Source organism: Parasteatoda tepidariorum, chromosome 4 (assembly GCF_982258835.1).
Source record: "Parasteatoda tepidariorum strain Cologne lab strain chromosome 4, Ptep-v5.0, whole genome shotgun sequence".
Lineage (NCBI taxonomy): Eukaryota > Metazoa > Arthropoda > Arachnida > Araneae > Theridiidae > Parasteatoda > Parasteatoda tepidariorum.
Genome location: NC_141758.1, coordinates 44305334 through 44328120, shown reverse-complemented (window position 1 = coordinate 44328120; position 22787 = coordinate 44305334). Strand labels below are relative to the sequence as shown.

Genomic DNA, 22787 nt, shown 5'->3' with positions numbered 1-22787 from the left:
TGTGTGGCAAAATTTAGTTAAAAATACTGAATTCAAAGAGCTTTATTTAATAATATTTGGGGAGGTAAAATATATTTAATTTATACATTACAACTTTGTACATGAATATTTCCCCCACAAATTTTTAAATTTTACAAAATAATTTTAAATTTTAATGAAAAATCAGTTTTCCAGAGTATTTTTCTACATTAATGTACTTTTATCACTCAACGATTTTCTTAAAAAAGTGGCCAATTGTTTATTTAATTTCAGTCATCACTTTTTTGTTGATTCGCCACAGGGCAAATTGTTATTTTCAAATCTACAGCCAGTTATGATGCACCCAGATTTGAAAGCCAGTGTTCATATAATGATTGCTACATTTTTGTATAAGTTGTCTAAGTATTGAACGAAGATAAAAAAAAAAAGAAATATTGGTTAAAATATAGTTTAAACTTTAAAAAAAACACACACATTAAAATAATCCGGTTTTGGCCTTGGGCTACTCGCATATGAAGCTATCCTATGCTTTTTCAAATATTCAAACATGAGTAAATTAAGTTTTAAAAATAATACTTCAGAAAGTATTAAGTTGAAGAAGTTTAATTATTATTTAATATATTCATGAGCTGTGTCTTTATATAAAGGTAATATCTCTCTTTAGTGCAAATATAACTAATAATTAATTTATGGAATTCATTAATTTCTCTTTATCATAAATTTAATTATCTAAAAAAAAATATATATATATATTACACAATTTAAGAGAAGTAAAAGAAAAAAAATTTTTTTTTTTTCTCATAGAGTTGGAACTAACCTTTTCTTGTTTTAAATAATTATTTGTATCAGATGAGCATTTCTCAAAGGGTCATATAAGAGTTGGATTTTTAATTTTATTTTTTAAATTCTAAGTAGAAATAAAAATTTTTGAATCTTGGAGAAAGATTAGAAACTAAGCAGCCATGAATTTAATCAAAACTTTTTTCTTTTTTAATTCTTAGTTTCTCATTTAACTTTTTGATCATTTCTCTAACCTCTGATAAATGATTATTTTAAAATTAAAAAAAAAAAAAATCTTTAACATATTTACTCCCTTTTTAGATTCTTGATTTTTACTGTACTTTCAGAATTTATCTATCACATTTTAAAAGAGTTCTAGCTTAAGAGGTACATAAAAAATTGTAAGGTTTGTAAATGGAATGTGAAGATGTAAATTTTGGGATTGGCAACTGTTGCATTATATTAAGCCATAATAACTTGTAAAATGCACACTTTACAAAATTTTTGGTAAAAAAATTTAGTTCCAGTAACTATGCAGCTATTTATATCTAAAAAATAAATTATGCCACTAAAAATTAAGAAAATTTTTTATCACAGAAAATTTAAATATAAATCTACAACAAAAAAGAATAATATAATTAGACAAACTCATAACAAAGTAGTAATAAAAAATAAAGTACCTTCGCCCATGTTCAAAATTTGCCCTGAGAAAGTCATTGAAAGAAAGCATATGTTGTTCTTTCATAAATTCAACATGATTGGCAATATTTTGCAGAATTTTGGACATTAACATTAGTCCTCGTTTAGTTCGTACAGATGGCTGTTTGTCTACAATTCCCATCTCAAAGGGTGATACTAAAAGCAAAAATCTCAATAAGAAGAAACAAACAAGTCATATTTGAGGATAATGAAAATAAAGGAAATCGAATAATTGATCCAAGAGATAGGACTTTGCAATTTCTAACACAAGAAAGCGTTTCAGGTCTCAGAGTCCAAGTTATATTTTCCTCATAAAATTTGATGAGAATTTTTTTAGAATTAAAAAAAAAAAAAAAAAAAAACATTTCTAGAATTAAGAAAAACATTAAGGATACAAAAAATATCATGGTTAAAATTTGATGTTTTTAAATATATAAAAAATGACTCATTCCATTTAAAATGGACCAAAACGAAAAGAACTCATTGGTACCACATCACAGATCTTAATAAAAATTTTTAGTAAAAAAAAGTACTTGATTAAAATTTTTTTTAACATTTTATAGACGAAAACTGCGACTAGTTTTCCATTGTAAAATTTGATTCAACTTAACAGGCATAACTACAAACGGTGGTTCATAGGTTAATAGTGTCTACATATTTTTTTTTAAAGCTGATTTCCTTATTTTCGGTTTTATTAGAAGGAAAAATATGAGAACTATGTAATTGAACAATTAAAACACTGGAAATATATATAAATAATTATTAAAAAAATTTTATTGAAACAATTTTTGAAGAAAACTTTTTGTAAAATTTCAAGAATTTTTTACAGGTAAATAAATTTTTACCACATCAAATTTTTTTCTATATAATATATCATCTTTATCAACATACAATATAAAAAAAAGTGAAATGTGGATTTTATCACAATACTTAATAAAAAAATATACCAATATATATATAATTATTAAAAATTTGTATTGAAACAATTTTTGAAGAAAAATTTTCATAAAATTTCAAGAATTTTTCACAGGTAAATCAATTTTAACCACCTCAATTTTTTCTCCACACAATATATCAGCAAGAAATTAAAATGTGGTTTTTAGCAAAATATCTAAAAAAAAAAAAAAAATTCTAATCTCTCTCTCTATATATATTTAAAAGACTTTATTAAAAATTTTTGAAAAATTTCAAGAATTTTTTACTGATAAAAATATTTTCACCACCTAAACTTTTTTTCACACCATCTCTTCAACATAAAAAATTAAAACGTGGTTCAAAATTTATTTATGTCAGAAATATGTTTTTTGAGCTAGATTGTTTTTTCTCATAATTTTAAATAACATATTTTTTAATATGAAGAAAAATCAAGAGGGTGTATTAAATTATTGCAATATATATTAATAAGATCAATATAAATTTATAGTAATAATTATCAACAGCTAAATATTAAAAACTGTTGGACATAACAATTACGTGAAGACTTACCCACAGCTGGATTAATAAAACGTAGAAATATTACAGTACCCACAGCACTAATATTGTGGGGAAAATTTGGAAATCTTTTGTTTAGAACTTGGTACAAGCAATGACACATGCTTCGAAGTTGAAGAGGAAATCTAAGAAAATATCGATAAACAAAATTTAGTGTCTCCTACGAATGTAGAAATGAACAAATGCAATATACATTATTAGAAATGAACAAATGCAATATACATTATTAGAAATGATTATACCTATCAGCAGAAGAAACAATCGCATTGAAGACTTTTTGAGTGATTGATAGCAAATTCCGTCTATTTTCTTCAACATCTTCACCGTCCTCAAGTCTTTAATAGAAATAAACAATATCATTTAAAAAAAATTATACTTTTGAAATGAATAAGTTTAAGATAAAAGATCAATAGATATTTTCAGTGTAAGCAATTTATTCGTAATGATAAATCAACAAATGAGCGTTAACAAAAGATAAATTTAGGTAGGTTTTAAGATAGAGGTATGGATAACAAATTATATTTCAAAGGCCTTATACTACAGTTTAAAAATATCTAAGTTTATATGCTAATTTTAATTAGTGAATATCATAGAAATTTAAATTTTTATGTAATTTAGCTTGTTTCATTCATTCAGGAAACAATAATAGTTTAGAAATAAATAAGCTTCAGATAAAATTCCTACAAACATTTCCTGTTTTAGATTAATGAGCCATATATTTGTAATTCATAAATAAAAATGAATGTCGGTCTGTGTGTGCATCCTTCATAGAATTCTAAATCATCCGACTGAAAGCGATGAAATTCACCATGCTGATAGTTTGAAGCCTGAGGGAGGTCACAGTTGATGCTAGAACATTTTACGTTGAACCGTTCGAGTAGGATGAGAGAAAAATGAAATGAAATATTCTGATTGGTTAAGCATATGACATTGTTTTAAAATTAGCTATAGATAATTCACATATAGATTTTACACATATTTTAAAGATTACATCAGTGATATTTGCTAGCTAAGATTTCAAGAGATTCGTAGAAAATTACCATACGCAGATGAAGCAGAATTAATTTTGGTAATACATACTACTGGTATTATGATAACTGGCGCAGTTTTAATGAGAATTACAATGGATTTCAGAAAATATTTTAGTAGTGGTAGCAAATGTAGTGAATTAATATTTTAATGAATTAGAGTTAACAGAACTTTTTTTAACTACCACTTATAAGTATTTTTAACAGTAAATCAATGAAATGGTCATGCTCAAGATCCTTATCAAGGTTTTATAAGAATTCTGTCAGTTTTTAAGATTTAGGCTTTACTTTTCTCCCACTGATAAATGTATATTGCATAAAACTCAAATGTTGAAGGGTTATGCAACAAATAGTTAATATTCTCATATAGTTTTAAAGTAATATGTAGATATATCATAGATTATTAAAACTGCACCAATACTAATCAGTTTTAATGCCGATACGGTGGAAATAAGTGTTTATGGACCCTTGAAGGGGATATATACTGGACATAATTACTTGAAAATGGTAAATTTTGACAATCATAAGTTGGCCGCTAATAATATCATCACGACAAGTGATGCTAAACACAGTTAATCTTTATTCTGATGGAATGAACTATAAAAACGTGTTTAATACAATAACATAAAGCCACCTAGAAAGGCTGCAAATAATAATAAATAAATAAAAATGAAATTATTGTAAGGTTAAAAATTGAAGAGCTTTGTAGAAAAACCAGGTTATTGACATTTTCACAGAGGCTATAATCAGGGTAAGCAGGAAAAAAAAATGGTTTCCGAACAATTTTATTGCCCATTTATTAGAAGGTAGGACTAATAATTCATTATCTTATTTTATTTATTACTACCTAATTTAAAAATAAAAATCATGCAAGTATACTAAAAACTAATGTGGATGGGTTACATCAAGATTAAAGTGAAACCAAAAACAATTGTGTTACATTAAACATACCCATATAATGCAACCCTTCATGTTATTTCCAACGATTCTTAAATCCCCTAACAATTTCACTTACATGGTTCTTCCACTAAACACTTTAATTATGTTAGTATGTGCCTTTCAGTTTTGTGCATGATTTCATAGTGTTATTCAGTACTGATTGATTTTATTTTTATTCACCATGTACGAAGAACAGGTATTCAGCTAGTGATTAATAAACATATGTGCTTAAACACTAGATAAATTTGGGTAAGTTAGATGTAGGTATGAAAAAAAATTATACTTCAAAGACCTTGTACTGCAGTTTAAAAAGATCCATATTATATGCTAATTCCAATTAGTGACTATCCCGGAAAAATAAATATTTATGTAATTTTGCATGTTTGTTGACATTTTTTTAACTAAGAAAAAGAATATATTAAATGTAATAAGCAAGGGGGTAAAAGAACTATGTAATGTTGCTAAATAGATGCATTAAGGGACAATTTTAGAAAAATAAATCATTAAATACAAGTCTAATCTTGCAAGATTTAATCACAATTAATTTCAACATTCATAATGCTGAACTTAAAGAGATCAATAAGGATTTTATGGGGGGGGGGGAACTCAGCAGCACTAGACAAAGAAAAATGCAAATGAGAGAGTTAAGTTATTGTAATTGTAACTTTTGGCATTAAAAAGATATGAAAATGAGCTTATATGCATACACAATAATTTATACTTAATTTTAAACTTTCTCGTTTAATCAGACCTCATACGCATGACCCAATTAAAAAAAAAAAAAAGGTACTGAAATAGCATGATGAGTAAAATTTGTTATTATATTTTATGATGTTAATGAGCTTGCACACAAATTTTTATTTCCTTAAAAGAAATTTTTTATAGAAAGTTAAACCATTTTCTACTTAAAAACCAAATGCTTCAAAACTTTTACATAATTTTTTCAAAAAGGAAAAGTATTGAAGCAAGTAACTTTTTAAACATAGTTAAAAAAAATTATAATGTTTTTACCTAGCTGGATCAACTTCGTAGCTAACGTTAGCCAGATCTAAAAGTGGACTTAACAATGGATCAAGCAAACTTAACAAATAACTTGCACCATATATCTTAAAGCAGAATGCCATAATTTTGCTACCAAGACTATTTCCTCGAAATAATGTTTGCATACAATCTGTTACTTCTACCTAAAAACAGTAAACAATGAAAGAATGAATATTATCGACAATAGAATAATAAATACAGTCGAACCTCGCTAACTCGAACCTCGATTTCACGAACTTTTCGATATCTTGAAGAAAAAAAAATTCCCTTCAAATTTCCTATACACTCAAAGTTAAAAAAAAACTTGATTTCACGATTTTTTTTCCTAATCCCTCGATAACTTGAATTTTTTTTTCCAGATTTCTTTCCTTAAAATAAAAAAATATTCCCCCCCAAAAAATGAAGAATTTTAAGAATAGAAAACCAATTCTCATAATGATAAACTTTTTAAAAAAAATGGACATAAAGACGTCAGTGGCATGGAATGATGTATCTTTCGATACGATAATGAATGGCTTCAAGAATGCTGGATTCATTAAAGATCACGAAAGTAGTCAAACAATCAATATCGTTAATTCTGCTGAAAACTACACTGAAAATGATTGGGACAGATTGACCGGACTCATGAAACTAGATGACATGGAATTTCATGACTTTGTAAACGTAGATGATGCAGTAACAGTGTGTGATCAGTGGGATGACAATGATATCATTGCTCAAAGGAAAGCCTCTTGTGAACTATCAGAAGAAGAGGATGAGGAAATCTAAGATTTACTGCTCAATGTTACTAAAAAACATGCACTTTCTGCAGTGGACACTGTAAGGAGATTTATTGAGATGCAGCCAAATATGTCTGAGGAGACATTTAAAGCTATAGTTCACTTAGAAAGTTTTATAGAGAAACTTTCTTACACATTTTTAAAGCAAACAACAATTGAATCTTTTTTTAAATGAAAGTGTAAAAAGGTGCTTTTAGAATAAATATGGAATGGTAAATAAGGTATGTAAGGAGCATTTTTCTTTATTCTACCATCGATAACATGCTATTTTCGATAATTCGAATTTTCGGTATCTCGAAATTTTTTTCCTCTCCCTTCAAGTTCGAGATATCAAGGTCTGACTGTACAATAAAATAACAATAAATTCAATGGTGAAAGTTCCTAATATGAAAAATTTTGGAACTAGTAGTTGATAAATTAACAATATAACATACAGAATTTATATTGGTACATTAATGGTTTTCAGTCTAACTTTGTGTTTTTATATTCCATCGGTAATTGAAATAAATACTGATAATTCATATTTTTAAAAAAGTGAATTACATATTTAATAAATATTTAAATTTAAGAGCTCTGTACTACTTTGCAAAAGAATGTTATGACTCTAGTACTAATTTTACCAGCTATAATTTTATTACTACTAATTCAATGAAAAAGTGCTTTTTTAAATTTGAATATAAAAGAGTTGTAACTTAAAAAAATAAATGTTATTTTCACTAAAAGAGTTTGCTGATAGTTCTTTGAAAGCACATAAAGCCATTAGTTTATTAAAATAAATCATTTCACATAATTTTTTTTAATAAAATCAATTGAATGAGCAATTAATAAAATTATCAAACATTTCATTTATTTTATTAAATTAGTGACTGTTAATACGCATTAAAAAATTGTTAGAATTTGTTAATTTGGATGAACAATAATTTTGGATTTACAACCAACACCAAACCAACACAAATTTTGCAAAAAACAAACTTTTTTTAATTGAGCATTTCAGTTGAGGGAAATTTTTTTATTACTCTAAAATAGTCATACACACATCATATAGTAAATTTGCAACTTCATATAATGTAAATAAAATATAGTTACTTCTTTGTAGAACATGTTCCACAGTAGGGGGGCTAACAAGTGCTTAGCATCAAACAGAGTTACAAATACTCTAGCCAATTCATCCTAAAACATATAAATAGCAAAAATTCTAATTTAAAAAAAAAATCTTAAAAATATTGTAAGCAAATTTTTCAACAAACTTTATCACAGGTTTATACAGGGTATCTGCTTCATTTTAGATTTTCAAATTCATGATTTTTCATGACTAATTCCAAGAATTTTTCATGACTTAACAAAGTTACCTATTTTCTCTGACAAAAACACAACAATAAATTTAAAAAATCATTATAATAACATTCATTGAAATGATAGGTATAACCAAAATAGTTATACTCTGAATCTTCATATTTATAGATTTTAAATTTAAAAAACAGAGTAAAGAAAAAGAGTTGAAGCAATAAAATAGCTGAAAAAAATACAAAAGCAAATAATTTTTTTTTCCTCTGCAGAGAATTTTCTTGTTCATCGGTAAGGAAAGAAATACTCCTGATTTTTCTGTTCTAATTTTGGAATAAAAAAATTTGCCAATGACTGGCTACTTGCTTCAGATAGAATTTTAAATTGATAAAATAAAAAAAATAAATAATAACAAAAATTCTGAAATCACAAAAGTTTAAAAAATAATTCGCTCCAGAAATGTTTTTTCTTTCATTTTCTGAAAGAACACAATTACAACATTTAATATTTTAATAAAATATGACTGTGAGTGGGGATTTTGTTACAAATCCAGATATTCAGAACACCATGAAATTGGGGGGAGGAAGTTAAATTCCATTTTAAAAGTTAGATTTTTCAGCGACCTAAATCCATGACTTTTCATGATTTTTAAAAAAAAAATAGTTAAAATCATGACATTTCATGACAAATTTTGTTCAATACTGAAATTCATGACTTTCCATGATTTTTTAGGTGCGCGGATACCCTGTTTATAGAATTTTAAATAAGTAGCCAAAGAACATGATACCTCATGCAGAAAAATAAGTTTGAAATACACTCTAACTTATGTACCAACAAATGACTAAAAATACTTTTGATTATTTCATTAAAATAAGCAAATGTTCTTACATATTTGATTTCTTATGCATGGGAAGTGATAACATATTTTTATCTCATTAAAATAAAAATAATGAAAACATTAACAAAACCTTATGTTACATACTATCAGATAATTCAATATATTTTCACTTATACAAAATACATATGTTTTGTTATTGCTTTGAAATTTTATTCATGTGAAATAATAACATATTTTTATCTCATCAGAATTAATATAATAAAATCATTAAACAAACCTCAAGTTATATATTAGCAGATAATTTAATGAATTCTCAATTATTTATACAAAACACATATGTTTCGTCATAGCTTTGAATTTTTATGCAAATGAAGTAACTTATTTCTTATCTCATCAAAATTAATAAAGGAAACCATAAAGAAAGTTTAAGTTATATACTAACAGATAATTTAATGTATTCTTATTTTTTTATACAAAATATATATGTTTTGTTTTAGCAATTAATTTTTAAGCATGGGAAGAGACAATTTGTTTATCTTGTCAGAACTAAAATAATAAAGCCAATATACAAACCTTAACATATGTAACAATGTACTATTACCAATTATTTACACAAATATACATGTTTGGTAATATCTTTAAGTTAGTAAGCAGGAAAAGTGCTAACTTACTTTCATCTTTTAGAATTAAAATAATGAAAAACTATAAAAAAAACTAATACAGTCGGACTTCTATGTAACGAACTTCCATTTTGTAAATTTTTTCAAGGAACCAAGAACATTTTGGAAATTTCACCGTAAAATAAGTTCCACATAGTGAACTTTCTATTTAACAAACTTTTCTTTGAGATCCACTTTTCCGATTTCCCAAAATATTTCAGAACATTTTAAACTTGTCAATACATTTTATGGGGGAAATAATCTTGAATTGAATTTTGAACCCATTTAACTTTTAGAGAAAGCAGTAAAATCACTCATTCTTTTTTTTCGCATTTCAAACGAAAAACTCTAACATAAACGACAAAATTAAAGGATTTTATCAGTAGCAATTAAACTTTCGAACGCATGTGGTAATGTATGTTAAAAATTCTTCTTATAATAAATGCAGCTATAATTTTATGCATAAATTTAGCTTTTTTTTTAGTTGAAAATGTATCTAGCATGATTGTGCAACACTGGATAATGTTTCGCTCTATTCTTGCTTTCCACGCAGATTTCTTTTATGATTAAGATTTATAAAATAAATAGTAAATACTACTTTACAATATAAAGGTGCATCCATTGCTATTTTAATTATGTCTAGTGTTTATGAATTTGAAGCCTGTTTTGTGCCGTTTAAGTATTTCAAAAGATGATTTTCTATTTAACGAATATTTATATAATGAACTTATTATCGGGATTCAGCGAGTTCGTTAAATAGAGGTCAGACTGTAATTTAAGTTTTAATTCAATGTTTTCAAATTATCCTTTTAAGCCTGATAGTTAACAATTAAAGTCAATTATTTACTAAAATAAATGCTTGAAACTATAAGTTTAGCAATGAAACAAATTTAAGTTGCTCACCATTTGAGGATTCATGACAACACTAGCTAAAGCCATTGCAATAGGCAGTTCTCCTTTATCACCAATCATCGTAACAAGCTGAACTAACTGTTCATATCTATCCGCTAACACAGTTTCTGCAAGCATATCAAATTCTGTTCCTTGCTGTAAAATTTTGGTGAGAACTTCCATGAAAGCTGCTCTGGTTTGAAGATCCTTATGGTACCCTAAGCCTAAAAATATAAATCAATTTAATAAAATTGAAAGTAAAACAATTATTCTTTGATAAAACATTAACTAGGATTAAGTTCATTAGCATAAAAATTACTAATTTTCAGATAAGCACTGGGATTAATAACTCATCTAAAACTATCCCTCTGGTCCACCATGAAAATTTATTGCCATACAAAGTACATAGCGGCCAACTTGGATATGAAAAAATCCAGTAGATTTTATGGAATAACATAAATTTCATAATCGCTGCTTAATGTACTAAATATTTTACACATAGGGAATTTCAGGAATTTTCATAGTCATCAAAATAAATACTACAATACTTTCCAGTCATGATTGACATTAAATGAACTTGAAATGTTATGTATTATGTTTACTTGTAAGTTTGAATATTAATAGGCATTTAATTCATCAAAGATAGTTGAAAGATTTTTATAAATGAGGCTCACTTTAACAAGTACAGTACAGAACTCGTTATCCGGAACTCAGAAAACCGGAAAACCAAAAAACCGGAACGAAATTCGATAAATTTCCCCCCCATTTTTAAATTTTTTTTTCATCATAAGATTTTAGGATTTTTCTTTCTTTTTTGAAAGATGTTTACCTTTCCATTATTTTGGAAATAATCATTAGTGTATTACTTCATCGTTTTTTCTTCTTTTTAAGATTATTTCCATTTTTTTTTAAAAGTTGGGTTTAACAATAAAAAAACGGCTTTTTGCAGCGATTCAGAAAACCGGAAAAATCAGTTATCCGGAATAGCGACGGTCCCGATCGTTCCGGATAATCGGTTCCCTACTGTATTAGTAAAACTTATTTAAGTATTCAAGCAAAGTGCAAAAATTTTATTTTAATAGGGATTTTTCAGGAAACTTACTCAAGTTTAGGTAATTTTCTGAAATGTACAAAAACCAGGAGAATTTTTAATAAACCAAAAGACCAGGAAAAAGTGGCAAAATCTAGTAGCCCACTGGAAATTCCAGTAGTGTTAGCAGCTATGAAAGTATTATGTTTTGCAAAGCATTTGTGTAAAGATTTTCTTAAAACAAGATGGCATCATTTTAAAAAAAGAATAGAGTTGGAAATGTTCAAATGCTAAAAATTCAACAGGTTACAGAGCGAAGAACATTATATGATATGCTTGAAATTCATCACAATTCAACGAAATATATAAAAAAAAGTTAGGGATTACACACAGTTAAGGAGACATTAAGTAGCAACAATAAAGAGTTGGAAAAAAAGTGAAGAACTAGTCTCCATCTTAGGTGACAGCTTGAAGCCAATTTAACTTTATATGAATAGTAGATTATCTGGGAAGTAAAGGCGGTCAGGGCACAATGTTAGCTTTTTGCCCATTGAGCAAACAGGTTGTTGCAAGAAAGCTTTGCTTTCTCCGATTAATTATGATTCTTCCATTTTCACTTCACTATATTAATTTAATGTAAATTTTTTTTGTATTAACTTAATAAAAAATACTAAAACATACAAATATGGGTTAAATTTTAAGAGATAAGAAAGACAAACATACTAATAGAATGCATGAGTCCACTATCAACATTAGCACTTAAAAGATTTGACATGGCTTGAATAGTGCATGTTCTCAGCTCACTAAGTCTGGATACATTAACTCTATGCCGAACTTCTTTATCTTCTGTTGAATCACCACACTCGTTTAGTAAATTCATGAATAAGGAGAAATATCTGAAAGAACATAGAGATTAAATATGGAGATTTTTTCAGAATTTTTTCATTAGACCTATATTTATTACTTTAAAAATATAAAATTGAGTAGAGAGTAATTGTTATAAAAAATCGTGCAAGAAGCAACAAGGTTCAGGAAAACAGAATGACTATGAAAAGCATCGTAATTAGATTAAGTAAAATTATACAAAAACAACTTAAGATTTCTACATTACATCATTAAAGTGTAAAAAAATTTCAACTTTTTCAAAAGTCAAATTCATATAGTTATTACAACATTTCAGCAGAACTAGTGAAATAATCGCTGCCAATCAATTTAAATAATCATAAACAAATTTAGCAATTAGTTCTAAAGACACAATTCATTTCAGAAACACAAGTTATTCTGGATAGAACTGCATTGCATTAATTTTGCTTCTAACAGCAGGAACTGAACTCTCGTTTCCGGAACGGAAGATGCCGAAGCTGTTGCTCATTTAACATTACTCGGCGGGCACCTGTGAACCTAAGTCACAGAGGCGAGCAATATTGCCTACATCACACTGCCATGGATACCTATTCATAGGGTGGGCCATATTCTGACAACAGGGGACAACACACATAGAGTAACATCCAAGCCCTGAGGGCAACTCAAACTCACAACAATTGGTTTTGCAGTCAGGCATCCTGACAGTTCAGCCACCTGGATGGCCATTGCATTAATAAAAAAGGTACCAAGAAAATTGAAAAGAAATTTCACTTTTAGGTACCTCAAATTTAAATTAATTCATTTACTGAGATTTTTTAGATATTTTACTAAAATTCCCTAGTCTGTGATTACTCTGCAAGATAAATAAAAAGTGAATATGACTTACTTTAAGAATAGCTGTGATTTAGCTTCCATCAAATCACCTCGATCACTCTCTTCTGGCTGTAGTGGTAAACCCCTTAGAAGTGCGGCTACTGCTTGCATGCACGCTTGGTCAAGATCCCTTGTTAAAGTTGTGACATCTCCAGAATTAGGGGGAGCCAGTTGATGACTGTTGCCCATCACCCAATCAGTAAGGTATTCTACGAGTTTATTGCGAAACTTCATTTCTTGACGAAATGCCAAATCATCTCGCCTAACCATCATGGCTTCAACCAGCTGGCAAAGCTTTGTCTTAATTTGAATAGCATGTACAGTGGTATCTAAGTGGCGGACGTACCTGGAATAATAAATTAAGACAGGAGAAAACTAATTAAAAAGATATAACATACATCTCGATGTATAAATCGACCCCCTATTTTTTATTACAAAATAACAAATTTTTGATACATCAGGTATATAAGTTGACTATTGAAAATACAAATATAAAAATTTAAAAAAAAAATTAAGCCTACAAAATTCGTTTAAAGTTAAAAATAATTCACATTGTTATCTCTGGATATGACATATTTGCCAACAAATAAAGATGCATATCATTATTGAATTCGACACAGAAGATGTTCTCGAATTTTTAAATTTGTAACTTTATGGTATAATTGTAAAGTTTTCATTGTGTTGTACATTTCGAAATTCTCCAGTATAAATTATGTTAACTTTTCTTAATCTAAATTTTTTTAAATATAATTCAGTGTTTCTAGAAAAACCTTCAGATATAAAGAAATATAATTTTAAAAAATGCAAAATTAATTGTATATATTAAAAAATAGTTTTTGAAAGTGGTAAATTGATACAGAGTTATTCAGATTTATCTCATTGCTCATAAGGTACTGATATTTCCTGATCAACAAATGTCTGACTTTATTACGGGTGTATAAGTCAACCCTCTGATTTATTTAAATTTAAAATCCTAACATCTTCAATTCATGTTTCAAACTATATTTTATGAAAATTGAATAATATAGAACAGGGGTGATTGTGAGCCCAAGCCAAAATTCCGGAAAATTTCTTGAGTTAAAAAAGAAGTTTAAATTGAAAAAAATTCAAAAAAGTTTATTTTTCCTTTTTCTCAATATTTCTTAGTTTACTTAAAATATATTTACAATTTTACACATACCTATACCATTTACACATACCTATGATGACCTGGAGAAGTAATTAAAATTTTACAAATATGTCTTTTTTTCTTGAGTTTATTATTATAACAACTATTTACTGATAAAAAATGAATATTAATCATGATTATAAGCTTATAAAGTATCTCTCTGGCTCTCCCTTACAAACAAATAAAATAAACTGTGTTTTTAACTTCCACCTTTGAAAATTTGATTTCTGGAAACTTCTGTGATCAATGATTTTTTTAAACCTCTGGACCTTCAATCTCCAGAAACTTCCGGTTAGCGAAAAATCCGGATTTTTTCCGGAGCACAATCAGCCCTGATAGAAGTAATCTGCCTATTTAAGTGAAACTAAGGTTCTTAATTCTTTGATGCAGATGGGACACTGGTGTCCTTTTGTATTTCTTTCTCCTGATGCAAGTCTAATTGCAAGTAAAAATGTATTTTTTAATTAAAAAAAAAAAAAACAGTCTAATAGTTACTAAAAAATCTGTAAGAAACATCTGTTAAGATTATCAGAATTATATTTGTACTAAAATATAAAATCCAAAAAAAAAAAAAAAAAAAATAAGTAGTCAGGAAATTTTTTTCTTCTTCCATTTATATTTAAAAATTTATCAATATTTAATATTGTAAATTAAAGAAATTTCAATGATGAATAACTGTTTTGATTAAATCTAAATAACTGCAAAGGTGAAAACTTTTTGTTTGGAAGTGAGTCATGTTTTGAAGATTTTACCTTTAATGCAGAAAAAGACAAAGATGTTTTATGCTATATTTCCTAACCATTATTATATTAAAATGCTAAATATAATAATTTTCAATTGTATTGAACTAAGTTAATACAAAATAAAGAAAAAAAAGTGTGACAAAAATGTTTGACAAAAATGTTTAATAAAAATTATGCATCAAAGGGTTAAGGCAATTAATAAGAAGCACCATAAAACTTGCTCCAAAATAGGAAATGCCATTTTTCAAAAAATATATTGATTTGAAGAGTAATCCTTGCAAAAATTAAAAAAAAAAAGTTACCTTACAATAGCTAACATCATGCCTTCTATGCTACTAACTCCCAAATGTTCTGCAGTATGATCAACTTTATTTTCTAACACACTTTTTAAGATGAAGATAATATGTTCAATAAATTGAGTATTAGGTTCAGTGACAATTACCTACAAAAAATACAGTAAAACAGAGTGAATACAGTAACATAAAATAACTATTATTAACTTCAAACAAATACTAAAATATAAACTTGGTTACGTATACCGTCGTTTTCTTTAAAAAGCTGTGCGAACTAAATAAACCTAAAAAATCGTAATTTAGCAAAAGACATCTTAACATGTGAATTAGTTATTAAAATATAATAAAATAAAATTATTATTTTCCAACCTAAAACAAATATATAATATAAGTCAGAAGAGTAGTCAGAAAGTAAAAAAGAGGAAATTCAAGAATGAATATTATATATATATATATATAAAAATTTGACAAAAAAAGTGCGATTTTTAAACTTGTAAACCATGTGATTATAAATCCTGATGATTAGTTTTAAAATTGTATGAATATGAATCCCGATATGAGGCTTTTAAATCACGTGAATATGAAACTCTATATCGAATTTAAAAAATGCAAAAATTTAAACCATGATGTGTAATTTTTAGATCACGTAAATATGAATCATGATGCATAATTTTTCAATCGCGCGAATACGAATCCCATCCTCTAATTTTTAATTACGAAAATCGATGTTTGATATTACAACCGCAAAAACGAATCATGACATTGGATTTTAAGCTCACGTGAATACGAATAGCTAAATAGGGCTTTAAAAGCACGCAAATACAAATCGCGATATTGGATTTTTAAATCTCGTAAATAAGAATCGCAATGAACGATATTTAAAACGCCTGAATAAGAATCGCAACGCAAATTTTAAATCAGGTAAATACGAAAATCGATGTTTGATAATAAAATCGCGATTTTAAAAATGCATAAAAACAGAACGCGATATTGGATTTTTAAATCTCGTAAATAAGAATCATAATGTACGATATTTAAACAGCGTAACAAAGTCTGGACTTGGGATTTCTAAAAGGCTTGTTTGTATTGTTTTTGTTTAGACATAATAAATAAAAATTTACAAGATTAATTGAATGAGCAAATAAATCTTTTCACCACAAATCCACCTCTATTTTTTTTCGTTCGCTTTCATGCCAGAGAAAGGAATTAGTGACGTCTGAATTACGAAAATATGAGCTATCTAGCGGACGGATAAAAATACGGAAAATCTTATTTTCTGTGCGTAAAAGTGAAGAAAACGGCTAAAATAAGTAAAAATGCAGAAGAGTTAGCTTCAACGACTGAATTTTAAAAAAAAAGCGGGATATTTAAAAAAAAACTTTTATAGAATCGGAGTTTTTGATAAAAAGGGTAGAGACAAAAGAGAAAAAATCTCATCCCTGATTATAAAGGTCAACCAATTTTATCCGAAGGAAATGATTTTCAGAGAAACTTCAAAGGGAGGAATGAGGACTTCAATACTTTCGCTCTGTGGAAAATTAAATTCCTCATAAAATATTTTGAATTGTGCAGAAAAAATTTCCACGGAAATTAGCAGAAAAAATGGGAAAATCTGAAAAAAAAGCAGAAATTCGCGAAAGAATCACATCCCTGTAATTAGTTTTAGAAGTAAAATTTAAATAGCAGGGAGCATAGAAGTAAAATGTTAATATTTGTCCTCCTTTGTAAGGGTCATTTACTGCATAACTAGTATTTAATGAGCATCGCTCTCCGATGTTAAGCACTTTTGCTCTTACTAGAATACTATTTTGTGCTTCAGTAGTGGCAGGGAAATTTACTATGAAATAGATGAGCTGTACTTTGATTTTTTATGAGGCCTTCTTAAAAAGCAAAGGTACAATGCTGCTTACTCACTTGATAAAATTTTAATTGATTAAAAATACATTACAAATAACTTATTAGTACATGCCTTATTTTATGACATAGTTGCTGTCATTGTCAAAGCATTTGTTAAGTCTGGGTACAATCGTTTGTATTCCACAATCTTAGAACTTTGCTGCCTGTTGTTGGAACCCTATTTCAACTTAAGTTATAATTTCATCATCGTTGTGAAAAATTTGCTCTGCAAAATATTTTTTTTAAGTAAAGGAATAATTGAGAGAAGCTGGGTACAAGATACAGGCTGTATGATGGATGATCTGAAATTTTCCATTTAAAACTCTGCATGAGGACGAACGTTGCCATGCAACAAGCAAACTTCTCCTGTCATCAAGCCCTGTGCTTGTTTTGAATAATATGCCTTTTGTATATCGAACGTAACCTTTTGCATGAAGAAAACTTATTACGGAATACTCTTTACACCTGGTGGTATTCTGAATTGATGCAGACATTAAGAAGACACGCTGCTGAAACGAAGCTAAACATAAAAAATAACGAATAATCTCAAGGAAAAAGTGAAACCTCTAAGGTTATATTCCGTATTGCCCATGGACTCACGTAGACTTCTCCTTTGTTGTTAATGGTGAAGTATATTTACTTCCCGAAAATACCCCATAATTAACGATTTTAGCTTTATGTAACTTTTCTGAGGTATCTTAAATATATACAATTTTTATAAGTCTTCAGCATTTGCCTAACAAAAGCTACGAGAACTAATTTGCATACTTCAATCTCTTTTATCAGAATACTTCTCATTAAAATAACTTCTTTTGTAAAAAATAATTACTTCCTATAGTAAAATTTTTTATGATTTTATTGAAAATATTGGCTAACAGTCAAATTGTACTCAGTCCCATGAAATGGAGTTGTTATATAATTAAACTCTATTGTTTCATTCTGTTCTATAACCAAGTTATTATAGAAAAACATAAAAAGGAAAGAAAAACATATCAGGGAGTTAATATGACAAGAAAAGAATATTCTTATTTTTTGGAGAAAGAAAATATATAAATTATAAAATTTTTAGCAAGGAATATAAATTTAAAAAAAAAAAATGTTTTTGATATACATTTATTTTTAATACTTTTTCCTACAAACTAATTAAAGCACAACTTCATTTCCTTCTTTACAGCTTTTCATGCTTAAAAAGCTATAACCATGAGAAGCAAGACTTATGTTTTTCTTCTTTGTAACCAAAAAATTCTGACTAATTCATTGCTTAAATATATTTTAACTGTAATATTTTGCTTATTAAGTGATTACTTTGTTAAGAACATAACAAGTTTCAAAACTTTCTACAATGAATCTGATATTATCACAAATAATTGACTTTTAAAGACTGCTTTTATTTATTAATTATATATAGAAATAAAAGTAAACAACTTACTTGACCCTGCAAATCAAAAAACTTTTCTACAATAGCTTTTATTTGATCAAAAAGAATTGGATACAATGTGGGACTCATTTCATGAGCAACAAGTTCCTTAACATGCTTTTGAATTTGAGTACCAAATTTTTCATTGTGGCACACTAACAAACGTAACAACTGTCCAACAAACCTGTAAATTAAAATTTCATTACATAGCTAGTACAAGTTCATTGGTTGTAATTTAATTTTTACAATAATTACAATATTTGTTTTTCAATTCAATAAATGTATTTCAATTACACAAAACAAGTTCTTAGTTGATTTAATTATTCTAATTTTATTTTCATATGAGAAATTCATAGTTGTGTACTAAAAATTACAAAATTTGATCAACAGATTTGTAAATTTAATTTCACATTTGAACTAATGTATAGAGTGATTTATAAAAGATGGATAAAACGTGGAAGGAAGTTGGGCCAAATCATAAGGATTAGCAATTTCCCAGCAACTCATGACCAGAAATGTCACCCTATATAGTAGGGTCCATTTATAATAGGGTATGTTGTATTGTCACCTCCCTAATAAGAACTGACTGTTTTTGCACATTTAAAATACTTTTTTATTTATCTAAATTTATATTATTTTTTCATTTTCAATAAAAATACACCAAAAATAGCTGTTTTATCATAATTTAATGATCAAAACCAACTTGGCAAGCTCGGCATGATAATTTCCGAATCATTTACTTATTGATTATTTATCTTGCAAGCATTTAATGGTTTGGTAACCAAAATATACTTGGTGAGCTTGACAAGATAGACACCAAATCATTAATTCAAGACAAAATATCAATTCAAGACCGATTTGGATGTATTTTTTAATAATAATAACTAAAAATAAGCAAAAAATTTACATAAAATTAAGATAATTTAGAAGAATAAAAGTCCCATTTTAAATGCTCATGAGCAGCCATTTGTAAAGTGGAGGCACTCAAATGTATAGGATGCCATTTTTCATTTCAATTCACAATTTTTATAATGTGTTTTAACTTCCCTCCATGTTTTCCCCATATTTCATGAATTTCCACATAGATTTAAAATTTGTGTTATTGCTGATATTACATATATTAAAAAATAATTTTATTGAAGAAATGTATTTTAAATGCATGCATTTTAAAAATTAATATTTAAAATATATAAAATAAGTTTATTGCTACACACTAAAAAACCCTAAATTTGAGCGAATGTTTGGTTTAGTAACACGAAAACCATATGCAAATGCCAAATTGAAGATTAAAAAAACTCAAAACATTTGCAGCTTTTTTAAGAAATGTAAACAATGCTAAAAATATAAACTATGCCTGACCAAAAACAGGAAAAATAAAATAGATGAAAGATCATGAGAGCAATTCAGGTCACAGAGCTTATGCATCTAAAGACCGAGGAACTTGCAAACCCAAAAGTTGACGAATATACCTGTAATTTGAACTTCACTATGCAGCTAGTATAAGTTATACATTTTACTGAGATTTACAATACTGGTTTATATTGTTATTTGCAATATTTCAATTAAATACAAAATTATTTGATCCAAGAAATATATAAACTTGAATAAGTGTGCAGCTTACTGTGTCACAGGACAATATTGCAAATCTTGTCCAGGAGTCAACATACTTCCTTTTCTTGCATCCATTGGTAAAGATGAAGTGCATCCTGGCATATTTGATAAACTGCTATAAAATTAATTTTTTTAATTAAAATACATTTTCAAAATAAAAAATATTCAATGTAATAAATTTAAATAAAAGAAATGATAATTTACACAAACTTAAAGCATATATAGTTACCCAGCCCGAGATGGTGATTTTCTGAGCAAGCAAACACCTCCCATAGCACAACAAAAGCCAGTCATATTAGCCCATTCATTAAGTTGATCCTAAAATATTAAAAAAATTAATTTATAGCCAAAATAAATGTCTTAACATTTAAGTCATCAGCAAAATATCCATTATAAAATATTTTTGAAATAAATTATTTACACCAAAATACAATCATAAGTGATTTTATTTATATAATGCATTATTAAAAATATAAAATGCTAATTTACTTTATTTTGACGTTTAAAAAAAAAGAAGAGAAAAATGGGGGAACAGTTAAATCGAATAATTAAGATTTCATTCCAAACAAATTAGACTTCTTAACATCGTAAGATTTTAAAATTTGTAGTTGGTATTCATAAAACATAATTATTTTTTTAATTATAGTAAAAAAAAATATTTATTTACTTTATCTCATTCACTAAATAAACAAATACAATTAATAAATATTTCAAAAACAAATTTTTTTAATCTCATTTGTTAATTTCTTAAAAAAATATATAGAATTAAAAAAAATGAATATTTACAGTTAGTTTATTTTGTCGAGTAATAAATCCAACTTGCATGGAGTGATTTTTAATTTTCTGCATCAAACAATTTACAGAAAACAGACATTCAAAATCAAAATTTTCTGACATTTACAGTAACTATATCTACAGAGCATAAATATAATTTAAAATAGAATTTCATTAATTAGAAAATATTATCCAAAGAGACTCAGTTAGAAGTTGAAACTATTAGAAATATTACAATTAGATATTAAAGGCATAAAGTTTCAAATGTTTAAAGGCAAAAAGTTTCAAATGTCAATTAGAAGTTGAAACTAATAGAAATATTACAATTAGATATTAAAGACATAAAGTTTCAAATGTTTAGGGAACTTTTCTTGATTTTATTTAACAGAAGTAACCCTACAATGCGAAAAAAAAATGAGGAAAATGAAAAACTAAGATTGCCATAAATATTTTTAAACAGCCATTTAAAATGAAATGTCAAAAGAAAGAAGGAAACAAATATTGATCTCCACCCTTAAAAAAACATGGTCAGGTTAAAAAATCATAACATACATAAAAAGCAAGTAGTAAATCTTACTTCTAGTTCATGCTCCGTGCTTTGATGAGAAGCACGTCGTTTCCCAATAGTTCTATGAAAACCTTCACAAATCTGAGGATCCTCAAGTTTAGTTTTGGGATAACTAACTAATAGCTTAGTAGATACTTCCCAGTTCATGAATGTATCTTCCCATGCCTATAAAACAAAGCATTCACCAAATAAGTCAAAGTATGAGCAAAAAATTATAAAAAATGAAAAGTTGGTATGTCATTAAAAATTTTTTTAAATTTTATTCCTGTTACTATGAAGCATTAGATATTTTTTTTTATTAGACTGTCAATTTTGGCACAAATTGGTAAATGCCTAAAAGTATTAACATTAGTATTAATTGTTAACAAAAGTATTAACAATAAATGTAGATAACTTTCTTAGTATTTCTCTAAGAAGTAACCTACTGAAAACTAAGCAAACTATTTAAGCATTTTCTAGTTTAATGTTTTAAAGAAAGAGTTCAACTATAAGAGTAAAGAAGTTAAATTTCCTCACTAAAATCAACGTATTAAAAAAAACAAAATAGCTCTCTAATCACAATTAGCTCGATTAAAATATTTTTTAAAAGTAACATAAATATTTAAAAATTTTTGATTTCAAAAGTCCTGCCACAGGTCCTGCGTTCGATCCTCGGGCCGGGCAAGGTTGACTCAGCCTTTCATCCCTTCAGTGGGTCGATAAATGAGTACCAAGCATGATTGGGAACTAAACAATGGGGGTTCCGCGTTCGGCTGATCACCTGACCGGAACATCTGCTCCTGCACCCCAGAGCCCAAAGTCAAGATAACTGAGATGGGCACAGTAGGCATTGGCCCTCTATGGGCTGTCGTGCCACTGAGTTTTTTTTTTTTAGATTATAAAAGTTATCGTGAATAAAAAATGAACTTAGGCTTTTTCTGTAATTTTGGTAAAATTTTCAGATTTTAGATTTTGTAAACAGCCTCATTGATATTTTTCTACTGACATACAATAAACATACATAAATATGTAAAATATACCATTCTTAGATTATATCTTAGAAACTAGGAAAATAATTTTTTCCAATATTTGTTTTATAAAAAACAGGAGTACTATTATTATACACATGAACAAATTTGTAAAATGTTTAGTTAGAGCAATTC

General features: G+C 27.3%; 1 protein-coding gene across 4 annotated transcripts in view; it reads right to left on the bottom strand.

Moving 5' to 3' along the window:
• Nf1 (neurofibromin 1) overlaps positions 1 to 22787 on the bottom strand; it is a 102228-nt gene that overhangs the window by 38766 nt on the left and 40675 nt on the right. For all 4 annotated transcript variants that reach the window (XM_016054481.3, XM_016054483.3, XM_016054484.3 and 1 more), the window contains exons 18-30: positions 21655 to 21810; positions 20533 to 20621; positions 20314 to 20418; positions 18705 to 18876; positions 15389 to 15528; positions 13189 to 13521; positions 12162 to 12334; positions 10421 to 10632; positions 7823 to 7906; positions 5928 to 6100; positions 3192 to 3284; positions 2944 to 3074; positions 1440 to 1614 (exon numbers count right to left, since the gene is read on the bottom strand). In XM_016054481.3, the coding sequence (XP_015909967.2) occupies positions 1440 to 1614; positions 2944 to 3074; positions 3192 to 3284; positions 5928 to 6100; positions 7823 to 7906; positions 10421 to 10632; positions 12162 to 12334; positions 13189 to 13521; positions 15389 to 15528; positions 18705 to 18876; positions 20314 to 20418; positions 20533 to 20621; positions 21655 to 21810 (2036 nt within the window). The remainder of the gene's footprint in view (positions 1 to 1439; positions 1615 to 2943; positions 3075 to 3191; positions 3285 to 5927; positions 6101 to 7822; positions 7907 to 10420; positions 10633 to 12161; positions 12335 to 13188; positions 13522 to 15388; positions 15529 to 18704; positions 18877 to 20313; positions 20419 to 20532; positions 20622 to 21654; positions 21811 to 22787) is intronic.